Genomic DNA, 21,080 nt, shown 5'->3' with positions numbered 1-21,080 from the left:
CAATTTCAGTATCAATTCCAGATAGCCTACTAACTGATACTTGATTTTCTGTAACAGGTACATTTAAAATGAATAATTTCTTTGAAATCACAGTATAAAGACTTAACAGCATCAAATAGAGTTCTGATTTACTTTATATGACTAATCTCTCAGATATTACTATTTTTTTTTAAAGACTAGGGATTTTTGGTATGTGGTTACCCTGGTTAGGATCTAACAGGGACTAACACTGACATCTCCTCTTAACCAGTTTCTGAAATAAAATGTTAAGAATACACTGATGAAAGAAATGAGATGAAAGAGAAAAGAGCCACCATCTTTCACCATCTAGAAGGTGTCATTACAGCACCCGCATGGGCTTTGCTGCTATGGTTAACGATCAGTTCCAATTGCCCATTATAAACCTCCGGGGCTTAGAGTTTAGCTATAAAAATGTGTTCTGCAAAAAGAGATCTAGCAGGTTCAAACAGGGAGAGACGGGAAAGTAGGATGCTGTACAAATGTGCAGAGTACTCCCCTTGCCCAGTCATTGCCAAGCCCTGACCAGCAGAAGGACCTTGGGGACCAAGTTCTCTTTCAATTCTGGATTTTCACCCCTGCCTCCCACACAAGGACCCTGCTTTACTCAATTAATATGAAAACTGCTGTGGCTTTTAGTGGGCAACATACATTAGAGATATGTTTTTACTTTAAGAAATCATATTATAATCAACTGCCATTATATAAAAACATACCATGTACCATTATTAATTCATGCCAGAAACCAGTATATCATATTAAACACATTAATATTTAAAAAGCTTCCAGACTACAACCAGAATCCTTGCCAAGAAAATCATAACCATGTCTAGGACATCATGCAGCACCCTTGATTTCGGAATTTAAAAATTTTAAAATCGGAAAACACTTCAGAATACAGTATTAAAAGAACAAAGAGATTCTGCAGAAGCTTTTAGTTAGACAAAAGAAAGACTTTTACCAATTATTGTTTAAATATTTGCATACTCTAAAAATATCCCCTGGGAGAGATGCATGAGTATAAGGCAGACCTTATGACAGATTATATAAAAAGACAGATTTCTTAGTTCACCAATGAAGAATCATTGTAATAAAAATTATTTCCCTTCATATACCATCGTTTTCTAAGCGGAAAGAAAACTTACTGAGCTTAATTGGGCAATAATACAAACTATCTCTGGACATACAATTAATTTGAGGAAGTATATATATAATTTTTTAAATTTCTTGTACAAAATATTTAAAATAAATGTTTAAGTGAAAGTGAATGTTGCTCTTTAAAATGTAAAATTTTGATATCAAGGCCACCTACCTAAAATATATACTCTATTGTAATAAAGTCTGAAAATATGAATCATTTTATTTAAAATGGTATTAGAAATTTAGAGAAAAAAGAAACGCTTTAATTTATCATAATTCTAAATGGAATTATACTTATTAAAGACTTTTTTTTAAGAATGCAAGGTTACCTAAATCGTTCAAAGTCCTGACTTTTACTTATTGAATAGAACGTTAGAATATTATCTAATTATTGGTTGGGTTAATTACTGCATAAATTTTATAAATATCAAAATTTGCTAAAAATTGAATTAGTTTCTATTTAGTAGACATTTTCTAGAAGATATGAATTAAAAAAATGCTACTGAAAAGAAATCCATACCTGATTTTTAAGTAATCAATGATAGCATTGGCTTGTTTTACATCAAAGATATTCCATTTTTCATTTTTCTGTAAATGGGATGGTCCTATTTCAGCCATAACTTCTCCAAGCCACTTTAAGCTATCTTCTAAGGACGTATGCAGTGCTGAAATAAAAACCAGAGAAGCCTATTTTGATAAATGTTTTGGAACAAAATTATACAGATGTCCTGAATGTGAAAACATATAGTTCCATCAGGATCTGTGAGTATAAATTATAAAACTACTGTTGTTTCTTTATGATAAATAATTATATTTTGTATAAAAAATAGCAGCTGACACACCCAGAAACTATAAAGTTCTACACTGCTACACAATTGTCTAAAGAGTTTATGTTTTCATTGTAGATACAAAAAAAATTAGAAATCTATCTGAAGATAACTTTAAAAAGAAAGAGAATTTTTTTAATAATCTTAAAACAACAGTACATAGTAAATGAGACAAAAGGTGGTTGGGTTAGCTGGTAAGGAAGGCCATGGTAGATTCAGTCTGTAGACAGCAGAGCTGAACTCATTTGAAACTGTAAAGAGTTGACCAACACTTAGCTTTCAATGATTGTTATCATGTGGGAATTTGGCTTTGAAGGTTTTATTTATTTATTTATTTATTTTTGTTTGTTTGGTTTTTTAAGAGAGAGAAAGAGAGAGAGAGAGAGAGAGAGGGAGAGAAAGTGGGAGGAGGAGCAGGAAGCCTCAAGTCCCTTATGTGCCTTGACCAGGCAAGCCCAGGGTTTCCAACTGGTGACCTCAATGTTCCAGGTTGACACTTTTGCTTTATCCAATGCACCACCACAGGTCAGACAAGATTTTCAATAGATGACAAAAATGGATTTTTATGTAAAACATCAGCCTTTTTTTTTATTTTCCAAGCTATATACTTATAACTTATGTAAGCTGTTTCTCAAACTACATGTGTGGTGGTGGTGAGAGCCACCACATCATTGCAAAAAGAATGACTCAGACACCACTTTTCTACCATTGCCAAAAATAACTAGTCAATGAGTCTCAGCTTTATATATCACCTATCTGGGATATATATTTGTTCCTCTTTACTCCCACTGAGATTTCTGGACACAGATAAAAGCAAAGTGGTTTACCGGGGAAGCAGAGAGGGGAATAAAGAGGGACAAATACAAGGTGACGAAAAATGATTTGACTTTGGGAGATGGGCACACAACACAATCAACAGTTCAAATGCTATGGAGATGTTCATCTGAAACTCAAGTTTTCTTATGGATCAATGTCATCCCATTAAATTCAATTTGTAAAAATAAATACATAATAAGTCAATGGTTATGTTTTATTATCTTGCAACAAACGAACAACACTATCCTTTTTTTTTTTTTTTTTTTTTTGTATTTTTTTGAAGTGAGAAGTGGGAAGGCAGAGAGACAGACTCCCCTGTGTGCTGGACGGGGATCCACCCAACATGCCCACTAGGGGGCGATGCTCTGCCCATTTGGGGGTTGCTGCGTTGCAACCGAAGCCATTCTAGCAACTGAGGCAGAGGCCCTGGAGCCATCCTCAGTGCCCGGGCCAACTCTGCTCCATTGGAGCCTTGGCTGCAGGAGGGGAAGAGAGAGATAGGAGAGGGGGAAGGATGTAGAAGCAGATGGGCACTTCTCTTGTGTACCCTGGCTGGGAATGGAACCTGGGACTTCCATACTCCAGGCTGATGCTCTACCACTAAGCAAACTGGTCCGGGCCAGAGCAGCACTATTTTTTATGGCATTTGTTTAGCTGAAAAAGAAGTATGACATATACTTTACCTTAGACAATTTTTATAGTGTCTATAATGCAAATATTCACTCCTATCTTCTTTTCATGTATGGTTATGTTATGCTCATTTTCACTTGTGACAAATATTATTTACAGTCCATTCACACTCACTGCTCCCCACCTCCCAAGGATAAATTCAGGTAACTGGAGTGTCCAGGGTGTTCTTCATTTGCTGACAAGTGATGGTGGGTTGTATAAAGTAAAACTGAAGAGTCTTGAGGTGGATAGTTGAAAAGTTCTAGCAAAAATGAATTTGGACTGCTTGGGGGAGGTGAAGGTGCTCTGGAGAGAACTGTGTTACTCAATATGAACCCTACCCTTCCAATCCCCACCAAATCCCTCTCTCTCTTATAAAACCATCAATAACTTTCCACTTCTTGTTACTGAAGTGTATTTTTCAGTGAGTAGAAAAGGAGAATGTAGAGGAATTATGAGAATATCATGCTGTTTGTTGGACCTAGCCATTTCTAGGTTACTCAGGTACTTTTTCTGAGATGTATGTGCTACCCCCCTAATTACTAATAAAATGACAGCAAAGGAATTTAAAATTTTAGGAAGATACTATAAACACTAACTTATAATTTGTTTAATCTAGATTCTTTTCTACTTATAGAAATTAGAAAGCAGTAACAAACTATCTAGCAATTAAAACCTGGTTTAATGAATGACAACTGGTCCATTTCTCATAGGCTCTCTCCAGATCACTTTTTATATATGTCAGATATGCAAATTATTGCTGGATAGCTAGGCTTTCCTATATCATCCTATATGGAGCTCAATTTTTATTGTGTATTTCTTTTTTCATAACAAACTTCATTTGAAAATAGTAGGAGGAACTTCAGAAATAAAAAATCTGTTGTATGAAAGCAATGCCGAGATAAATGGATTAAAAATGTGAGTTATTTTATTAACCCTTTGAGTGGTGAGATTTTTTCATGATCACTGACTCCCAGGAATGAGTTTCTTTATAAAAAATGAAATTAGGGCCTGACCTGTGGTGGCACAGTGGATAAAGCGTCGACCTGGAAATGCTGAGGTCGCCGGTTCAAAACCCTGGGCTTGCCTGGTCAAGGCACATATGGGAGTTGATGCCACATATGGGAGTTGATGCTTCCAGCTCCTTCCCCTTTCCCTCTCTCTGTCTTTCTTCTCTCTCTCTCTCTCTCTCTCTCTCTGTCTCTCCCTCTCTAAAATGAATAAATAAAAAATTTTAAAAAATGAAATTAGTTCCATTTACAGTTTTATTAACTTAAATTTATGTTTATCTGTTAGCCAATTTATGGAAACAAGAACATACTTTTGCCTTTTTTAAATGTTGCCTTACACATTTTTAATATAAATCTATCATACTTTAGATGGTCAGGAGGCACGAGGAAGTATATAAATGTTCATACTACTCAAAGGGTTAATAAAATATTATTTAGAGATGCAAAAGCAAAAAAAATTGTAGATAATTGATTATATAATTCTACATGTAGTTATAGCAATCAAGCCTAAAAGTACACTTATATTACTATTATCTTATGTTAAAATATAACTGACTCAACTTTTCAATATGTCCTTTTATAGATAATGGGGCTTTAAAAATTAAAAAAGTTATCATTTCACTTATCTAAAATATTTGCTCTTTTAAAAATCACATTTAATGATATGATTAAATTATGGAAGATTAAACCATTTGAATAGTAAGGGATGTTAGAAATAATATTAGTTTTGAAAATTTAGGGTAATGAAAGAACACACTAGACTTAAAATTATTTCGAAGACTTAAGATTACTCATAATTGCCACCTTCCAGCTAGGTGATCTGAGTTTCATTTTCCTTATCTATAAATTAAAATAATATCAATTTTCAAATTTATAGTGCTATTGTGAGGGTCAAATAAAAAACTCTGTTAAACTCTTGGTAAATTGAAAAGATACATATTCAAGTATACTACATGTGTATAGAGTTTTCTAGAATTCACTCCAAAGTCAGGCACATATGATATAATAATCAGAAGGATGGGCTTTCACTCACTGGAGTTGACCCTTGCAACCTTAAGGAGTTATTTAACCTCTCTGAATCTCATTTATTTTTTTCATTTTTAAAATTGAGAGACTATTAGAACTATCTCATAGGATTGTGTGCAAATTAAATGAGACAAGGCAAATGACACTGTGATTGATACAAATTAATCATACATAAGTTTTACCTATTACTATTATTATTATTGTTACTATTTGGGGGAAAACAAGTCAACTTTATGGAACTAAAAAGTATTCTTTGGTTATTTACTAATATTCACGTTATATACATGGGAATCAATGGACCTTGAAAGAGGCCAAATATCCAGTGTGTCTAAATCTTTACAGCTTATCCTAGTGGTTAGGACCTGGAAAAACTAGACCCCCAAATATATACTGTTAAGATAACCATACAAATCCTAAATATTTCATGATCTTGTAGCTGATCTATTTTGATTCCAGTTGGATTGTCTGCAGAATGCCTTTTGATAACACAGCATCAGTTTGAGACAGGAAACTTATCAGAAACTGAGTCAACATAAAATGCACTTCCCACACTAGAATTTTATTAATAATGATCAAACACTACAGCGATCAGCCCAGACTGTGGCCGTTAGTGCTTTTTCTATTAAGATGTTGCTGGATGGGATGCGCGCTGCTGCTCAGGACTCTACCACCTCTTAGTCTAAATGTAAACACACCCTTCCTCTTCCCTGGCACACTTGGCTAAGATTACATTTTTCTTGATGACTACTGTAACCTTGCTGTATTTAAAGGTTTGAGGGGATATTTTTCTGGCCAGAAGGAAAAACTAGATCCCTTGCTTTGTCTCTGGTTACGTTTTATAGACGTACTTTCAGTCTCTCGTAGTTTACGAGATGTTGGATGGACCCTGCACAAGTTTAAAATTCATTTCTGAACTGCTATCAACAATATAAAGTTTCACATAAAAGAAATATTCTTAGGTCAGTGGTAAATTATGGAAAAAGTTTAAAATGGAAATATCTTGTCAGATTTGGAATTAAGGTCCGTGAATTTTATTTTTACTCTCCTTTATTCTGTTTCTAGTTTATCAATACTCAGCTCAGAGGTTGCAAAGGTTATCACTGTTCATGTCATATATTGTTTTAAATCTTCATTTCTGCATAGGTGATATATTCAAATGGTCCAAAAAACACAGGTAAAATATATTATGAGAAGACTTTCTTCAATTCTTGTTGCCCACATGCCCAGTTCCCATACCTTTCCCTATAGAAAATTTTGTAGTTTTTCATTGTGTCCTAGCATTTCTTTGTACATATAACAAATAAGACCATGTATATTCTCACTTTCTTTCATAAACAAAAGCAAACCATTCTGTACCTTCCTTTACTCAATAACATACAATTTCCCACACAATATACTTAGAAAGCTTCCTCGTTCTTTCTTTTTCACAGCTGCATTATACTTTGTTTTAGATAGACTAACCCTACTAATTAATTTCAGAGTAGTTTTAGATTTACAGAAATGTTGCAATAATATCACAAAGAATTCCTTTATACTCCATAGACAGTTTCCCTATTGTCAACATTGCTATGGTACTTTGGCCCAACTAATGAACAAATGCTTTTGGCAATTTCTTAGTTTTTATTTAAGCCATTTTTCTCTCCCTGGATCCCATCTAGAATACCCCATTACATTTAGTATCATGTCTCTGTGGACTGCACAGTTTCTCAGACTTTCCTTGTGTTTGGTGGCTTTGACAGTTTTACCAAATTCTAGTCAGGTATTTTGCTGTATGTCCTTCAAATAAGATTTGTCTGATATTTTTGTCATTAGACAGGGGTCAATGGTTTTAGGGAAGAAGACCACACACAGTGCTGTTCTCGCCACATTATGCGAAGGGTCTATGCTATTTGACATGGCTCATCACCAGTGGTGCTGACCTTAAGGACCTGGCTGAGGTCGTATCAGTCAAGCTTCTCTATCAGAAAGTTACTGTCCTTCCCCTTTTCATACTGTCCTCTATGGAGGGAAGTCACTGTGCAGCCCACACTTAAGGGGAGGGAAGTTGTGCTTCAACTTTTTAAAGGTGAACCATCTACACAAATTATTGAAAATTCTGTGTGGGAGATTTGTCTGTTGTACCCCAGGTCATTATTTATTCAATCATTAATTTATATCAATATGGATTTATTGATGTTAATTTTATACTTTGGATCATAATTCAATACCATATTATTTTGTTCAAATTATTCCAACTTTGGATATTGAGAGGTTTTTCAGTTGGCTTCTCTATTCCCTTGACATACTACCGTCATCTTCATTTTTGAGTACTTACTTTTAGCCACTAAAGATGTCCCGGGCTCACCCTTTATGTTCCTTACTCAAGGTCTACAACCATTTTTCTAAGGAGCCCTGGTTACGTTTATTAAAGAATGAAATTAGAAACCAAGACCTGGGTCTTGAGTATGCTCATTGCTACTGAAATGTCAATGCTTTTAGCTCCTCTCTAAGGACAGAACTAATAAATATATGTGTGAATGTGGATGTGCACTTAACTATATATTCATTTGTTTGTATTAACTTAAACATAAGTTCACACTGATGTCTCCAGTTGAAGTTTCTAATACTTTGCTTTTACAAATATTACTGCAACTAATCACTTTACATATATGTCAGATTTCATGTGTGCATGTGGACATGCAGGATAAATTCTCTAAAGTAGAATTGCTAAGTCAGAAACAATACGTTTGTAAATTTGATAGATAGCTGCTAACCTACGCTCCACAGGTTTTTTTAAAATTTTAACGTATACTTCCATTAGGCATATAGGAGCACGTATGTTTTCTTCCTGCTTTGACGACTGAGAATGCTACCAATATTTTACAGTTTTGTCAATTTGATATATCACAAATAAAATTTCTGTGTAGTTTTAATTAGCATTTTTCTTACTAAGTTTAAGGCTGACCTCTTCATCTGCTCAGGAATCATTTGCACTTATTTAGTCACATCCTTGGCATAATCTTCTATTGCATTATTGGACTTTTTCTTCTTGCTTTTCTATACTCTTTTCATAATTCAGAACCTAAGTGTTTGCTGGTGTGCAAGATACAATAATTTTCTCAGTTTCTTGTTCTTTTTTCTTTTGGTATTTTTTCCTTGCAGATTTTTTACTTCTATATATCAAATTTAACTACCACTGTCTTTATGGCTTTATGGCTTAGAGGCATAATTATAAATGTCTTCCCCATCCAAGTTTGTAAAGAAATTAAAGCATGTTTTCTTCTTATAGTTTTATAGTTCCACTTATTTTACATTTAAATGTTTGATCCATTTGGGATGTATTCTGGTTCATGAGATGAGAAAAGTATGACTCCAATTTTATTTTATTTTATTTTCTCCTAGATGGATACCTAGTTGTCTCAATATTATTTCCCGAATAGTACATTTTTCACTACAGATTTGAGATGTCATTTTATCAATACTGAATTCCAATGCTTGCTTGGGTCTTTTTCTAAACTTTTGGTCGGTCTGTTCAATCATTCACCACTGTGTTTAAATATTTGAGATTTGATAGACACTACCACATACTAATATTTCTAATAATAATATATGCTATAGCTTTTACACTTTTTAAAGACAGTTTTTCTAGCTAGTTATATTTGTTTGTTTCTTATATTTTTGTTAAAATCACTTTGTCTAGTAACCCTTCCCCTATGGAAAAAAAGCATCATCAACAACAAAATCTGTTGGCATTTTTATTGGAATATTAATATTTTAAAGTAACTGATAACTTTTAGCATCTTTATGATATTAGGTCTTTCAGAGAATGTTGAGTTTTTTCCAAATGTTGAAAACTTTCTTTCTGACCTTTAAAAATGCTTGTAAGTTTTCTTCCTACAGGACTTGCATGCACATTTTCTAAGTTTATTCCTAGGTAGTTTCTCTTTCTTGTTGGGAGCATGTGTGTGTGTGTATATATATATATATATATATATATATATACACACACATATATACACATACATATATATATGTTTTCATTAAATCTTTTCTCTTTGTTTTTATACATACATATTTTAAAAAATAATTATATAGTGAAATTGACTTTTGCTGTACAGTTTTATGAACTTAAACACTTGTATAGATCCGGAAATCACCACCGCCTCAATCAGCATACAGAACAGTTACATCATATCAAAAAACTCTCTCATGCTCTTCTTCATGTCCTCTTTCCATCCCAATCTCTGGCAACCAGTGATTTGTTCTACATCACTATAGCTGTTATTATTTTGAGAACATCCTACAAATGTAATCATACAGTGTATAATCTTTTGAGACATTTAAATCAGTATAAAGCTACTGAGATTCATCCAAATAGTTGTGTGTCATGGTTCATTCATTTTTATTGCCAAGGAGTGTTCCACTGTATATTCATTGTATGGACATTGTTTCTTTACCTCTTCACCTACTGACAGACATTTGGATTGTTTTCAGTTTGTGGCATTTATGAATACAACTCCAAAAAATTCATGTTTCAGGCTTTGAGTAAACACACTTTTATTTCATTAGAATAATGCTTAGGTGTGGGACTGATGGGTCATAAATTTTTTAAGAAACTGCCACCATTTTCCAGGGTGGCTGTGCCATCTTGCACTGGCAAAACTCTTGCCCTAGTTGCTCTGAATCCTTCTCAGAACTTGGTATTGTCAGTATTTTTTATTGTAGCCATTCTAATATGTAGTGGTATCAGAGTGGATTTAATATATATTTTCCCAATGGCTAATAATGTTGAATTTTTTTTAAGTGTTTATTTGCACCCTTTTATCTTCTTTGGTGAAGAATTCTATTCAAATTCTTTGCTCATAATTTAAAGATAAACTTTATTTTGGAATAAATTTCTATTCATAGAAAATTTACAAAAATTGTACTGAGAATTCTTGCATACATCATACACAATTTCTCTTATTTTTAACATCTTATGTTATGGTACATTTATTACAACTAATAAACTAATATTTATGTATTATAATTAACTAAAGTTCATGTTTATTAGATTTCCTTTTTTTACTTAATGTTCTGATTCTGTTCCAGGATCCCATTATACATATTTACTAATCATGTCCCCTGGTGTTTCCCTAGACCAGGGGTCCCCAAACTACGGCCCGCGGGCCTGAGGCCATTTATCCGGCCCCCGCTGCACTTCCGGAAGGGGCACCTCTTTCATTGGTGGTCAGCGAGAGGAGCATAGTTCCCATTGAAATACTGGTCAGTTTGTTGATTTAAATTTACTTGTTCTTTATTTTAAATATTGTATTTGTTCCCGTTTTTTTTTTTTTTACTTTAAAATAAGATATGTGCAGTGTGCATAGGGATTTGTTCCTAGTTTTTTTTATAGTCTGGCCCTCCACCGGTCTGAGGGACAGTGAACTGGCCCCCTGTGAAAAAAGTTTGGGGACCCCTGCCCTAGACTGATAGCTTCTTAGACTTACCTTGTTTTTGGTAAACTAGTCACTTTGAGGAGTACTGCTCAAATATTTTGTACAATATCCCTAATTTGGATTAATCTGATATTTCCCCCATGGTTTGACAGGAGTTATGGGTTTTTAATGACTTTGCTTATTTTTAAGAGATTTGTTTGGTTTCTTATTGTTGAATTTTGAGAGTTTGTTTTTTAAAAACTTTTTATTTTGAAATTTAGTGGGATGACATTGATCAACAAGAGTACACAGGGTTTCAGTGAACATCTCTCTAGCATTTAAGCTGTTGTGTTGTGTGCCCACCATCCCAAGTAAAATCATTTTTGTCACCATATATATATTTGTCCCTCTTTTCTTCCCTCCCCTGCCCCCTCTCCCCCAGGTAATCATTTCATTTTTATCTATGTCCATCAGTCTCAGTTTTATATCCCAATGGGATATATATTTGTCCCTCTTTATTCCTCTTCCCCCAACCCTCCTCCCCTCGATAACCACTTCACTTTTATCTATTTATCATGGTCGCAAGTCCCTTATCAAATATGTGGTTTGCAAGTTTCTTCCTTGTCTGTAGCTTGCCTTTTTATTCTTTTTTTAAATTTTTTTTATACAGACACAGAGAGAGAGTCAGAGAGAGGGATAGACAGGGACAGACAGACAGGAACGGAGAGATGAGAAGCATCAATCATTAGTGTTTTGTTGCGTATTGCAACACCTTAGTTGTTCAGTGATTGCTTTCTCATATGTGCCTTGACTGGGGGGCTACAGCAGACCAAGTAACCCCTTGCTTGAGCCAGTGACCTTGGGTCCAAGCTGGTGAGTTTTTGCTCAAACCAGATGAGCCCGTGCTCAGGCTGGCGACCTCGGGGTCTCGAACCTGGGTCTTCTGCATCCCAGTCCGACGCTCTATCCACTGCGCCACCGCCTGGTCAGGCGCCTTTCTATTCTTTTAAGAGTGATATTCTTAAAACAAAAGTTTAAAAATCTGATGCAATAAAATTTATCAATTTTTTTTCTTTTATGGGTCATACTTTGGTCATTTCTAAAAAATTCTTGTATAATTCTAGGTTAAGATTTTTTCCCAGTTGTTTTTTCTAAAATATTTATAGTGTTTGGGTGGACTGTTCTGTAAATGTCAATTAGATTCAGTTAGGTGATGCTGTTTTTCTTTTGACTCAGCTTGTTTGTGGTCCAATCAGCCTCTTGAATTTATAGGTTTATGTTTTTTGCCAAATCTGGGAAGTTTTCACCATTATTTCTTCAAACGATTGTGGAGCACTGAATTCTTTCTCCTGTCCCTCTGGGACTCTGATGACATATATATTAGAACACTGGTTGTCCCACAGGATACTGTGCTTTTATTCATGTTTTCTCTGTATTGTTCAAATTGGATAATTTCTGTCACTCTATCTTCAAATTCACTGATTTTTTTCCCCTTTTGTCTCCTTTCCATTCTGCTTTTTATTTCATCCAGTGAGGTTTTAATTATGGTTATTAGATACTGTGGTTCTAAAAATTTCTATTTGTTTCTTTTTTTATATCTCACATTTCTTCCATGGTTCTTTATGTTTTAACATTTGTTTCAAGAATGCTCACTATTGTTCATTTAAGTACTTTTATATTAGCTGTTTTGAAGTCTTTGGCATGTAATTTCAATATCTATTTCATCTTAATGTTGGCATCCATTCATTATTTTCCATGGAAGTTCAGATTTATATGGTTCTTTGTTTACCAAGTAAATTTGGCAACATTGTTGAAAGGACATGTTTAGAGACATGTAGTACTTAAAGATTCTATATTTGTGTCACAAGGAGAAAAAAAAAAGCCAAAGTCTGTCTTCTTAATAATTTACTAAAATTTCCTTTTGGAAGGTTGTAGTTTAACAATTAAAATTGAAACAATATCATATTATTTATTATGTCTCTTGATTACAAAATATGTACCTTGAACTGTAGTATGGCAAAGACCTAATTCTCAAGACTAGCTACCTGCGAATTCAGTTTTGTTTTTGCTTTATGCCATGTTTCCCATGTGCAGGATAATTTTAAATCAGTCAGTTTTTATCATATTTATTTTTAGTATCAAGTATAATTATCTTCTACTGGTAGAGTTATTTTTTTAAGATTATATTTATTGATTTAGAGAGAGGATAGAGAGAAGGAAGGGGGTGTAGCAGGAAGCATCAAATCATAGTTTTTGCTTCCCATATGTGCCTTAATCAGACAAGCTTGGGGTTTCAAACCAGTGACCTCAGCATTCCAGGTCAGTGTTTTATCCACTGAGCCACCACAGGTCAGGCTTCTTTTGGTATATTTATCTTGAAAATGGCACAACATACTTAAGTAAAAGCAAAAATAAAATTCTCCTATTTGCAGAAAAGGAAACTAGTAATTTTTTCTTCCCATGTATGAGAACTACCAATTCTTCCCTTATAAAGGGTGACTGGGAGCGGGAAGAGTGCATAGGGCTCTCTCCAGTCTAGCTGACTCATGAGAAACTTCCCCTGCACTGATGTAGTTAGAAATTGATACACGGAACAGACTAGACTTTGTGTGACCACAAAGGCATCCAAAATTTTTGCTAGGATGATGTTGACAATTCTTTAGGGGGGAGCAAGGTTCTCTACCTGCCTAGTTTAAAACATCAAAAAAAATAGAAACAAAACTTTAAAAAATGCAGATTACCAAAATAAATAGAAAGAAAATTAAAAAAGAAGAGAGGAGGAGGAGATGAAGAAAATGAGAGAAGGGGAGGGAGGAGAGAGGAAAAAAACAGAAAGAAAGAAGATGCCTCTTAACCGACACACACATGTCTTTCTTTCAGTTGAGACACACTGTTATATCTATTGTGCTCATGGCCTTTCGGTTTGACAGTCTTGAATCCATATTCTGGCCCTGCCATTTCCTAGCTATACGGCCTTGTTCTCTGAACTGCTTGGTCTAGTCTGTGACAGTAGTTATAACTCCTGCTCTATAGGAAATGCTGAGGTTCAGTAATGTGTATTAAGGTTTAGAACCAAATATAGTGCCTAAAACATAGAGTTGGCATTAAATAAATTTTATTTCCTTTCTTCTTCCTTATAAGAAGAAATTCTATTTATTCGCAAACAAAAATGATCACATTTAACATTGCTCCAAGGAAGAATTTGCAAATTTCCTATAGTAACTGATTGCAATGTTATATGAGGGGAAAAAAGTCACAAAATCTGGGTAAGTGTATGAATAATGTCTATTAATAGGGGCTTGAGATTGACCAAAGTACCTCCTCTTTCAATCATCCTGGAATATCCCAGTAATATGTCTAGGTAAGATGAAATGAAAATAGCTAAAACAATAAAAAAAGACCTAAATAAATAAGAACTACTTGATATTTTGGAGATGGATGGCACTGATAAGATTTTTAAATGACATTAACATATGTTTGGTAGAAGACCTTTAGTACTGTTAAATATTATTTGAAATTTTACAAGATATAAATTTTATAAAGGCATAAACTATATTTTTACTACAGCCAGGGAAATATGATATATATAATTTTCATGGAAGGCATTATAATGCAATTAGGAACTTCTGCTTACCACTGCAATGTAAATGGATGGTAGACTACATTTTTATTTCTTTAAAAATAAAGAAGAAGAAAGTACTTACTTTTAAGATTATGAAGAAACATATCTAGTAAAGTCATAAATTTTAGATACTGAATAATAGAAAAGTCCATGCTTCTAGCCCACAAAAATCCAGACACATAATAATCTAGTAGAATGGCTTCTTTTAAACAGGTCTTAAGACTTTTGAAATTCAAAAACGTGGCCAATTTTCTGTAACAAAAAGAAAAGTTCAGGTATTAAAATCAGATTAAATATTGAACAGTTCTTTTTTGAAGTTCTGAAAACCTAAATATTTTTCTTGAATAAAAATTCTATAATGCCCATAATCTAAAAATATTCCTAGTTATATCTAAATTCTAAGTACAAAATGACATTTGAAAGAGAAGCAGAGAGAGGGAGAGATGGAGGAAGAGAGAGAGAGAGAGAAAGAAATGCGAGTAAACGCTTTCTGGTCTTCTTCCTGTACTTCCTGCTTCTTCATTTCTAATTCTCCTTCTTTTCCCATCCTCCTTTCTCCTCTTCCATCTCTGAAGTGTAGTAATGTTAGCACTATTTTATATCTCTGAAATTCAATGTTGTTTTCCATACAAAGTTTCTTTTCCTTCTGACAATGTTCTGGAACTGGATTGTTAAATATTCTATTTTTTAAAAGAATTCCAGTATGTATATTTTACTCATTTTTTTCTAAAGCTGTAATTTTCTCTTTAACCTTCAAGTTTTTTTTCAAATCAATTTCTTTTTAATTTTATGCACTTTATTCTTTACTGTTTTCTATGTTTCTCAGTGTTTTCAGACTATTGATTTTCTCTTGGGCTACTTAAAATTTTTATCTTTGCAAAACTGTCCTTTTCTGCTCTGTTTTACTTATTTTATCATCTTTTATTTCTTCTTATCTTTTCTTTGAGTTTTTACATCCCCGTTTTATGTTCTTGTGGTGATTACTTTATAAGTTTTCCTAATTCATGATAAATATTTGACCTTACTTTTTATCTGCTCATGGCTACATTTTTCTGGTGTATTTAATTCACTTACAAGTTATTTTTTCTATTCTTCAATTTTTTTTCTTTGCAATGTCTTTATATGCATGTCCTTGTTTAGTACTAAGACCTGGCCATGTTACAAGCTATTTTCTGTATGAAATAAGTTTATGTCAATAATTCTAGTTTTATTTTTTTTAATTAATGGGGAAAAGCAGGATAGGTTTTCTTTATTGTCACATAAATAATCTATTCCTTGTGAATATGGGAAGTACCTGTTCCAAACCTGTACATTCTGGTCCTGCTGTTGCAAACAAGGGTTCTGGAATGGCATTTCCTGGTTTTCTCTTCCCCTAGGACAGTGAGTATATGTTTATCTCATTCTAGGATCTTCAGATATGTACCTCCTCCTAGTCCTTTCTCCTGGACTTCTGCTTGATCTATTAATAAATGAGTCTACTATTCACCTTCAGATTTTGTGGTTTGGGCTTTCAGCATTCTCTTTGTTTGAACAAAGATGGAATTAGTATTTCCTTGAACATGATTTATGAGAGAGTGTGTATATGACAACTTTATACTGCTATTTGCAAAAAAAGAAAGTCCTTATTAATCATAATATTAAAATAAATTATATGATCAGAATAATAAATATTGCAGGATTAAACAAGTCTCAAACAAATAATGTTGAAATTGTGTTTAACTCTCTTAACATCGACATTATCTACAGTTTGATCAGGGTAGACCTTAACCCCAAATGTGAGTACTGACTCTTCTAAGCCAATCATGGTTGTCTCAACCCCCTCCCATAATGCCATATAATGTCATTCAGAATATAGTATTCTCCACGATAACTTCTAATCCATGTTGGGTACTCTCCTAAATTGTTCCAATGAATTCATAACAAAGGGTGATGTTCATCTTCCTCTACAGGACAAAAACACAAAAGAGTAAATAAGTAGGTTTGATTGCTACTGGCTGCCCTTTTATATAGACTGTGCCTCATTTCTAATACTATCAAGACCTTGAGAACTCTAGTCAGTCTACCTCTGAATGTCCTATTATGTGATAATATGTGTGTTTGTGTATTTTCTTTATTTTTTAAGTCAATATGATCAGTTTTCCATGTAACATGCAACTGAAAGCGTACTGATGAATTTTATCAAGCACAACAACTCAATTGGTGGATACAGAAATGAATAGGCAAGTACTGTGAAGTTGGGGAGGTTACTTTAGTAGCCAGACATGTTCAATTTGCACTGGCTATCAGTCAGAAAGATTTATTTTTCCATGTTTAAGGTACAATGCCATTTAGTCTTAAGTGAAAGCCAGTAAGGGAAACATACGTTAATGAAAACTTGTAGTATTTTAATAGAATCAATAAACAGGCCAATGGAACAAATAGAAAGCCCAGAAACAAAAACTCCCAATACATATGGGAATGTGGTTTGTGACAGAATGTATTTCATATCAGCAAGGGAAAGATGGACTCTTCAAAAATGGTTCTGGGAGAACTGGCTAGCCATATGAAAATAAAATGCTACCTCACCCAATACACTAAAGTAAAATCCAGGTGTATTAACTAAAGTAGAAGTTTCCAAACTTTTTACACAGGGGGCCAGATCACTGTCCCTCAGACCGTTGGAAGGCCAGACTATAAAAAAAACTATGAACAAATCCCTATGCACACTGCACAAATCTTATTTTAAAGTAAAAAAACAAATCGGGAACAAATACAATATTTAAAATAAAGAACAAGTAAATTTAAACCAACAAACTGACCAGTATTTCAATGGGAACTATGGGCCTGCTTTTGGCTAATCAGATGGTCAATGTCCGGTTCCATATTTGTCACTGCTAGCCATAACAAGTGATATGACGCGTGCATCCCGCGTCACCGGAAGTAGTACTGTACATGAGCAACTATGCACTTTGCGGCGCCGCCACATACAGTACTCCTCTCACTGACCACCAATGAAAGAGGTGCCCCTTCCGGAAGTGCAGTGGGGGCCGGATAAATGGCCTCAGGGGGCCGCATGCGGCCCGCAGGCTGTAGTTTGGGGACCCTCTGAACTAAAGCAACAGTGCAAATTAGTATTTATATAGCAATCACATTCTTTTCACTCCCTAAATTTGGTTGCTTGTCACTCCCCTGATTCCTGCTACCTAATTTTGCTAAGAAAATGTCTGAGGCCTGCCTAATTATTTTTCTCTTTAGGTCACTTTCTTTATTCCAGAGATAAGGTAATGTATAAAGTTTTATACTATTAAAATATTAAAATCAAAGCTTATATTTTAGGAATTTGAAATATTTTTTCTGATTCACTATGTTGGACTGATGTATACTCAAACATCTAACTGCTTAAATATGCATTTCGTATAAGTTTTCTTTAAAAATGCTCTCCACGTTACTGGCTTAATTCTCAGCAGGGTAAGTTCTACATTGGTTTTATTATTTAGTTTCTTACCTTAGTTATAAAAGCTTTTTACTTATATATTTTATCACCTTATTTTTTAATCTGTTGTTTTACAGAACCATTACCCTCTTTAATCATCAGCTTTTGTCTAACATTTTCTTCTGTTTACAGCGGTTAATTTTCTTTCTAAGTGTACTCTCCATCTGTCATTTCCATGCTATGTATTTTTTAAAATTAAATATTTGGCTTGAATAGTTGCATGCGTTCTTTGCTTTTTGGTTTTTTTTTTCTCAACATTTGTTGGTATGTGAATGAAAGTACTACACATATAAGAATATTTTGTTGAAATTTTTATGACATCCTCAACTTTTGTTCTCCCTCACACCCTCTTCACCTCTTCCCCTAGTACCATTTAAATCTCAACCTGCAACTTGAAGTGCAGGGCTAAATATTTACCATTTCTTTTTTTTTTTTTTTTGTATTTTTCTGAAGCTGGAAATGAGGAGAGACAGTCAGACAGACTCCCGCATGCGCCCTACCGGAATCCACCCGGCACGCCCACCAGGGGCGACGCTCTGCCCACCAGGGGGCGATGCTCTGCCCCGGGGGGGGGGGGGGCGCTCTGTCGAGACCAGAGCCACTCTAGCGCCTGGGGCAGAGGCCAAGAAGCCATCCCCAGCGCCCGGGCCATCTTTGCTCCAATGGAGCCTTGGCTGCGGGAGGGGAAGAGAGAGACAGAGAGGAAGGGGGGGGGGTGGAGAAGCAAATGGGCACTTCTCCTATGTGCCCTGGCCGGGAATGGAACCCGGGTCCCCCTCACGCCAGGCCGATGCTCTACCGCTGAGCCAACCAGCCAGGGCCAATATTTACCATTTCTATTCTTCATTCAGTCATTTTATCCCAAAGGAAATTATTCAGGGAAGCATTTGGAGAAAGGCACTACTATTGTTGGAACGCAGTTTTCATACCCTACTGCAAATTTATATGCTTTTCCTCTGGGGATAAAGAGAGATAGAACAGGGGAAAGGCCAGAGATGACCACAGCTGTAGCTGAGAAAAATGCTTAATAGTGACTTAGGAAGTTTTGCTACAGTGATGGGTCCCGTAACTATCTCACCAACTTCAGTTAAAATATTATACTATTCTTGCATGCTCTTGAAATTGGAGTGCACTTTATTTTTTAAATATGATGACATGTAGAAATAAGCCTTCAGGCAAGAATTGAACAGCTCATGGAAGTCCAGGTATAGAAAAGTTATTAAAAGATCTCTTAGTGTTATTTCTAAGTGTTTAAATAGTTATTTTTAATTTTGCTCCTTTTCAAAAAAGATCTGTATAGATCTGTATATAATATCAGGGTTACATTAAAATATAATTGATAATAGTTAGGAGACCATGAGAAATGTACCCATACACTTAACTTGACTTGAAGTGTACTTCATGAGTATGTTTTAATGATGCTTTAATGTTTTATTTAGTTAGGTGCTTTCATGGATTATAATTTTTAATTTGAAAGGTAGAAATATGTGCTAATTTCCTATAATTCATTTAAATAGATTTATAGCTTTGTAGACTGTATGGTTTGGCACACACTGTCACTTGGTGACAGGATATCTAAATTATATTTCTGTTATATTGAAAGGTATTTAATCCCCATTTATAATAATGTTATTTTAAATGGAAAGTGGATGATGGATTGGAAATATTTCAGGATTACTATTATAAAAATCGTATAAAAACATCAAGAGAATTACTTTGCAAAAATAATAGCTCTTGACAAACAGTGGTGACATTTATCCAAAATTGATGTCCTAAAATTTTAGGTTACTTCAGGTAAATTTTCCTAATGAGGCAGTGTAAAGGTCAACCTATGTTGAACCTGCTTATTTCTATACTACTAATTTCTGTATCAAACTCTGTATCATTTCTGTTGTCCTAGATCTCATCTCTTAAAGATTAAAATGCTTTTAAAATTTAGATATTTAACAAGAAATTGAACCAATAATTGAAAAAAAAAGATTGTCACAGAAGGTATGATACACAGTATAACTTAAGATGTGGTAGTAAATATTCTTTAAAAAACATTTGTTTGCAATACCTTTTATTTAACATTAATTGCATTTAATATATTGCTCACAAAAATTAGGGGATGTTTAAAAAATGTACATGAAGTGATAAAATATTCTCTAATTTTTGTGAGCAGTATACCATAACATCTTTAACTTAATATTTAATAAAAATAAATTGTAAACATCTGTCATTTGCATCACATTATTTGCCTAGCATTAAATACCTAACTTTTGCATAGCAATGACCAAAAACATTGGGATTACCTAGTAATAGAAAATAATATTTTACTTAAAGTGTAAATAATCAGTGATGCAAATAAAACAACTAGGTTTTACTAGTCAATTCTTTTTTTTTTTTTTAGAATTTTATTTTTATTTTTATTTTTTTTTAATTTTTATTTATTCATTTTTAGAGAGGAGAAAGAGAGGGAGAGAGAGACACAGAGAGAGAGAAGGGGTGAGGAGCTGGAAGCATCAACTCCCATATTTGCCTTGACCAGGCAAGCCCAGGGTTTCGAACCAGCGACCTCAGCATTTCCAGGTCGACGCTTTATCCACTGCGCCACCACAGGTCAGGCCTACTAGTCAATTCTGAGACACTAAAAATCAGAATTCCCAATCAGTATTCATGTCTAGAAAAATTATAAAATCACTATGAAATACTTGTTTAAAAATCAGTAAAAATTTTACTAATACTTATAAAGACCCAGAGAGTCAGCAATATGGCCAAGTTACAAACCACCAGCACTTCCAACAGGATTTGCAGGCACTGGAGGTGAACAGCATCTTGGGAACAGGCCTGTCAGTGTCATTCACCTTCTCTTAATATGTCTTCCCTTCTCAGATTTCTCTCCCAGTAAGTATATCTGTCATATTTCTTTCTCAGTAGTAAATCACCTCTTTCCATAATATTGGTGAGATTTGCAAATGATAACCACTGACAGAGTCATTTTCAGCATGTCCTTTATAGTCCACAACACCCTACTAGTATCTGGAGGACTGGCCTGCAGAAATCTTACACTGGGCCAGTGGTCGGCAAACCATGGTTCACGAG

General features: G+C 34.3%; 1 protein-coding gene across 6 annotated transcripts in view; it reads right to left on the bottom strand.

Annotated features, from left to right (window-relative positions):
• CABCOCO1 (ciliary associated calcium binding coiled-coil 1) overlaps nucleotides 1–21,080 on the bottom strand; it is a 121,991-nt gene that overhangs the window by 89,518 nt on the left and 11,393 nt on the right. For all 6 annotated transcript variants that reach the window (XM_066349698.1, XM_066349699.1, XM_066349701.1 and 3 more), the window contains 2 exons: nucleotides 14,607–14,776; nucleotides 1,679–1,823 (listed from right to left, as the gene is read on the bottom strand). In XM_066349698.1, coding sequence (XP_066205795.1) covers nucleotides 1,679–1,823; nucleotides 14,607–14,776 — 315 coding nt within the window. The remainder of the gene's footprint in view (nucleotides 1–1,678; nucleotides 1,824–14,606; nucleotides 14,777–21,080) is intronic.

The sequence above is a fragment of the Saccopteryx leptura genome, chromosome 9 (assembly GCF_036850995.1).
Source record: "Saccopteryx leptura isolate mSacLep1 chromosome 9, mSacLep1_pri_phased_curated, whole genome shotgun sequence".
NCBI classification, from domain to species: Eukaryota; Metazoa; Chordata; class Mammalia; order Chiroptera; family Emballonuridae; genus Saccopteryx; species Saccopteryx leptura.
Note: the sequence above shows the minus strand (reverse complement) of the source record. Positions and strands in the feature narration are given on the sequence as shown.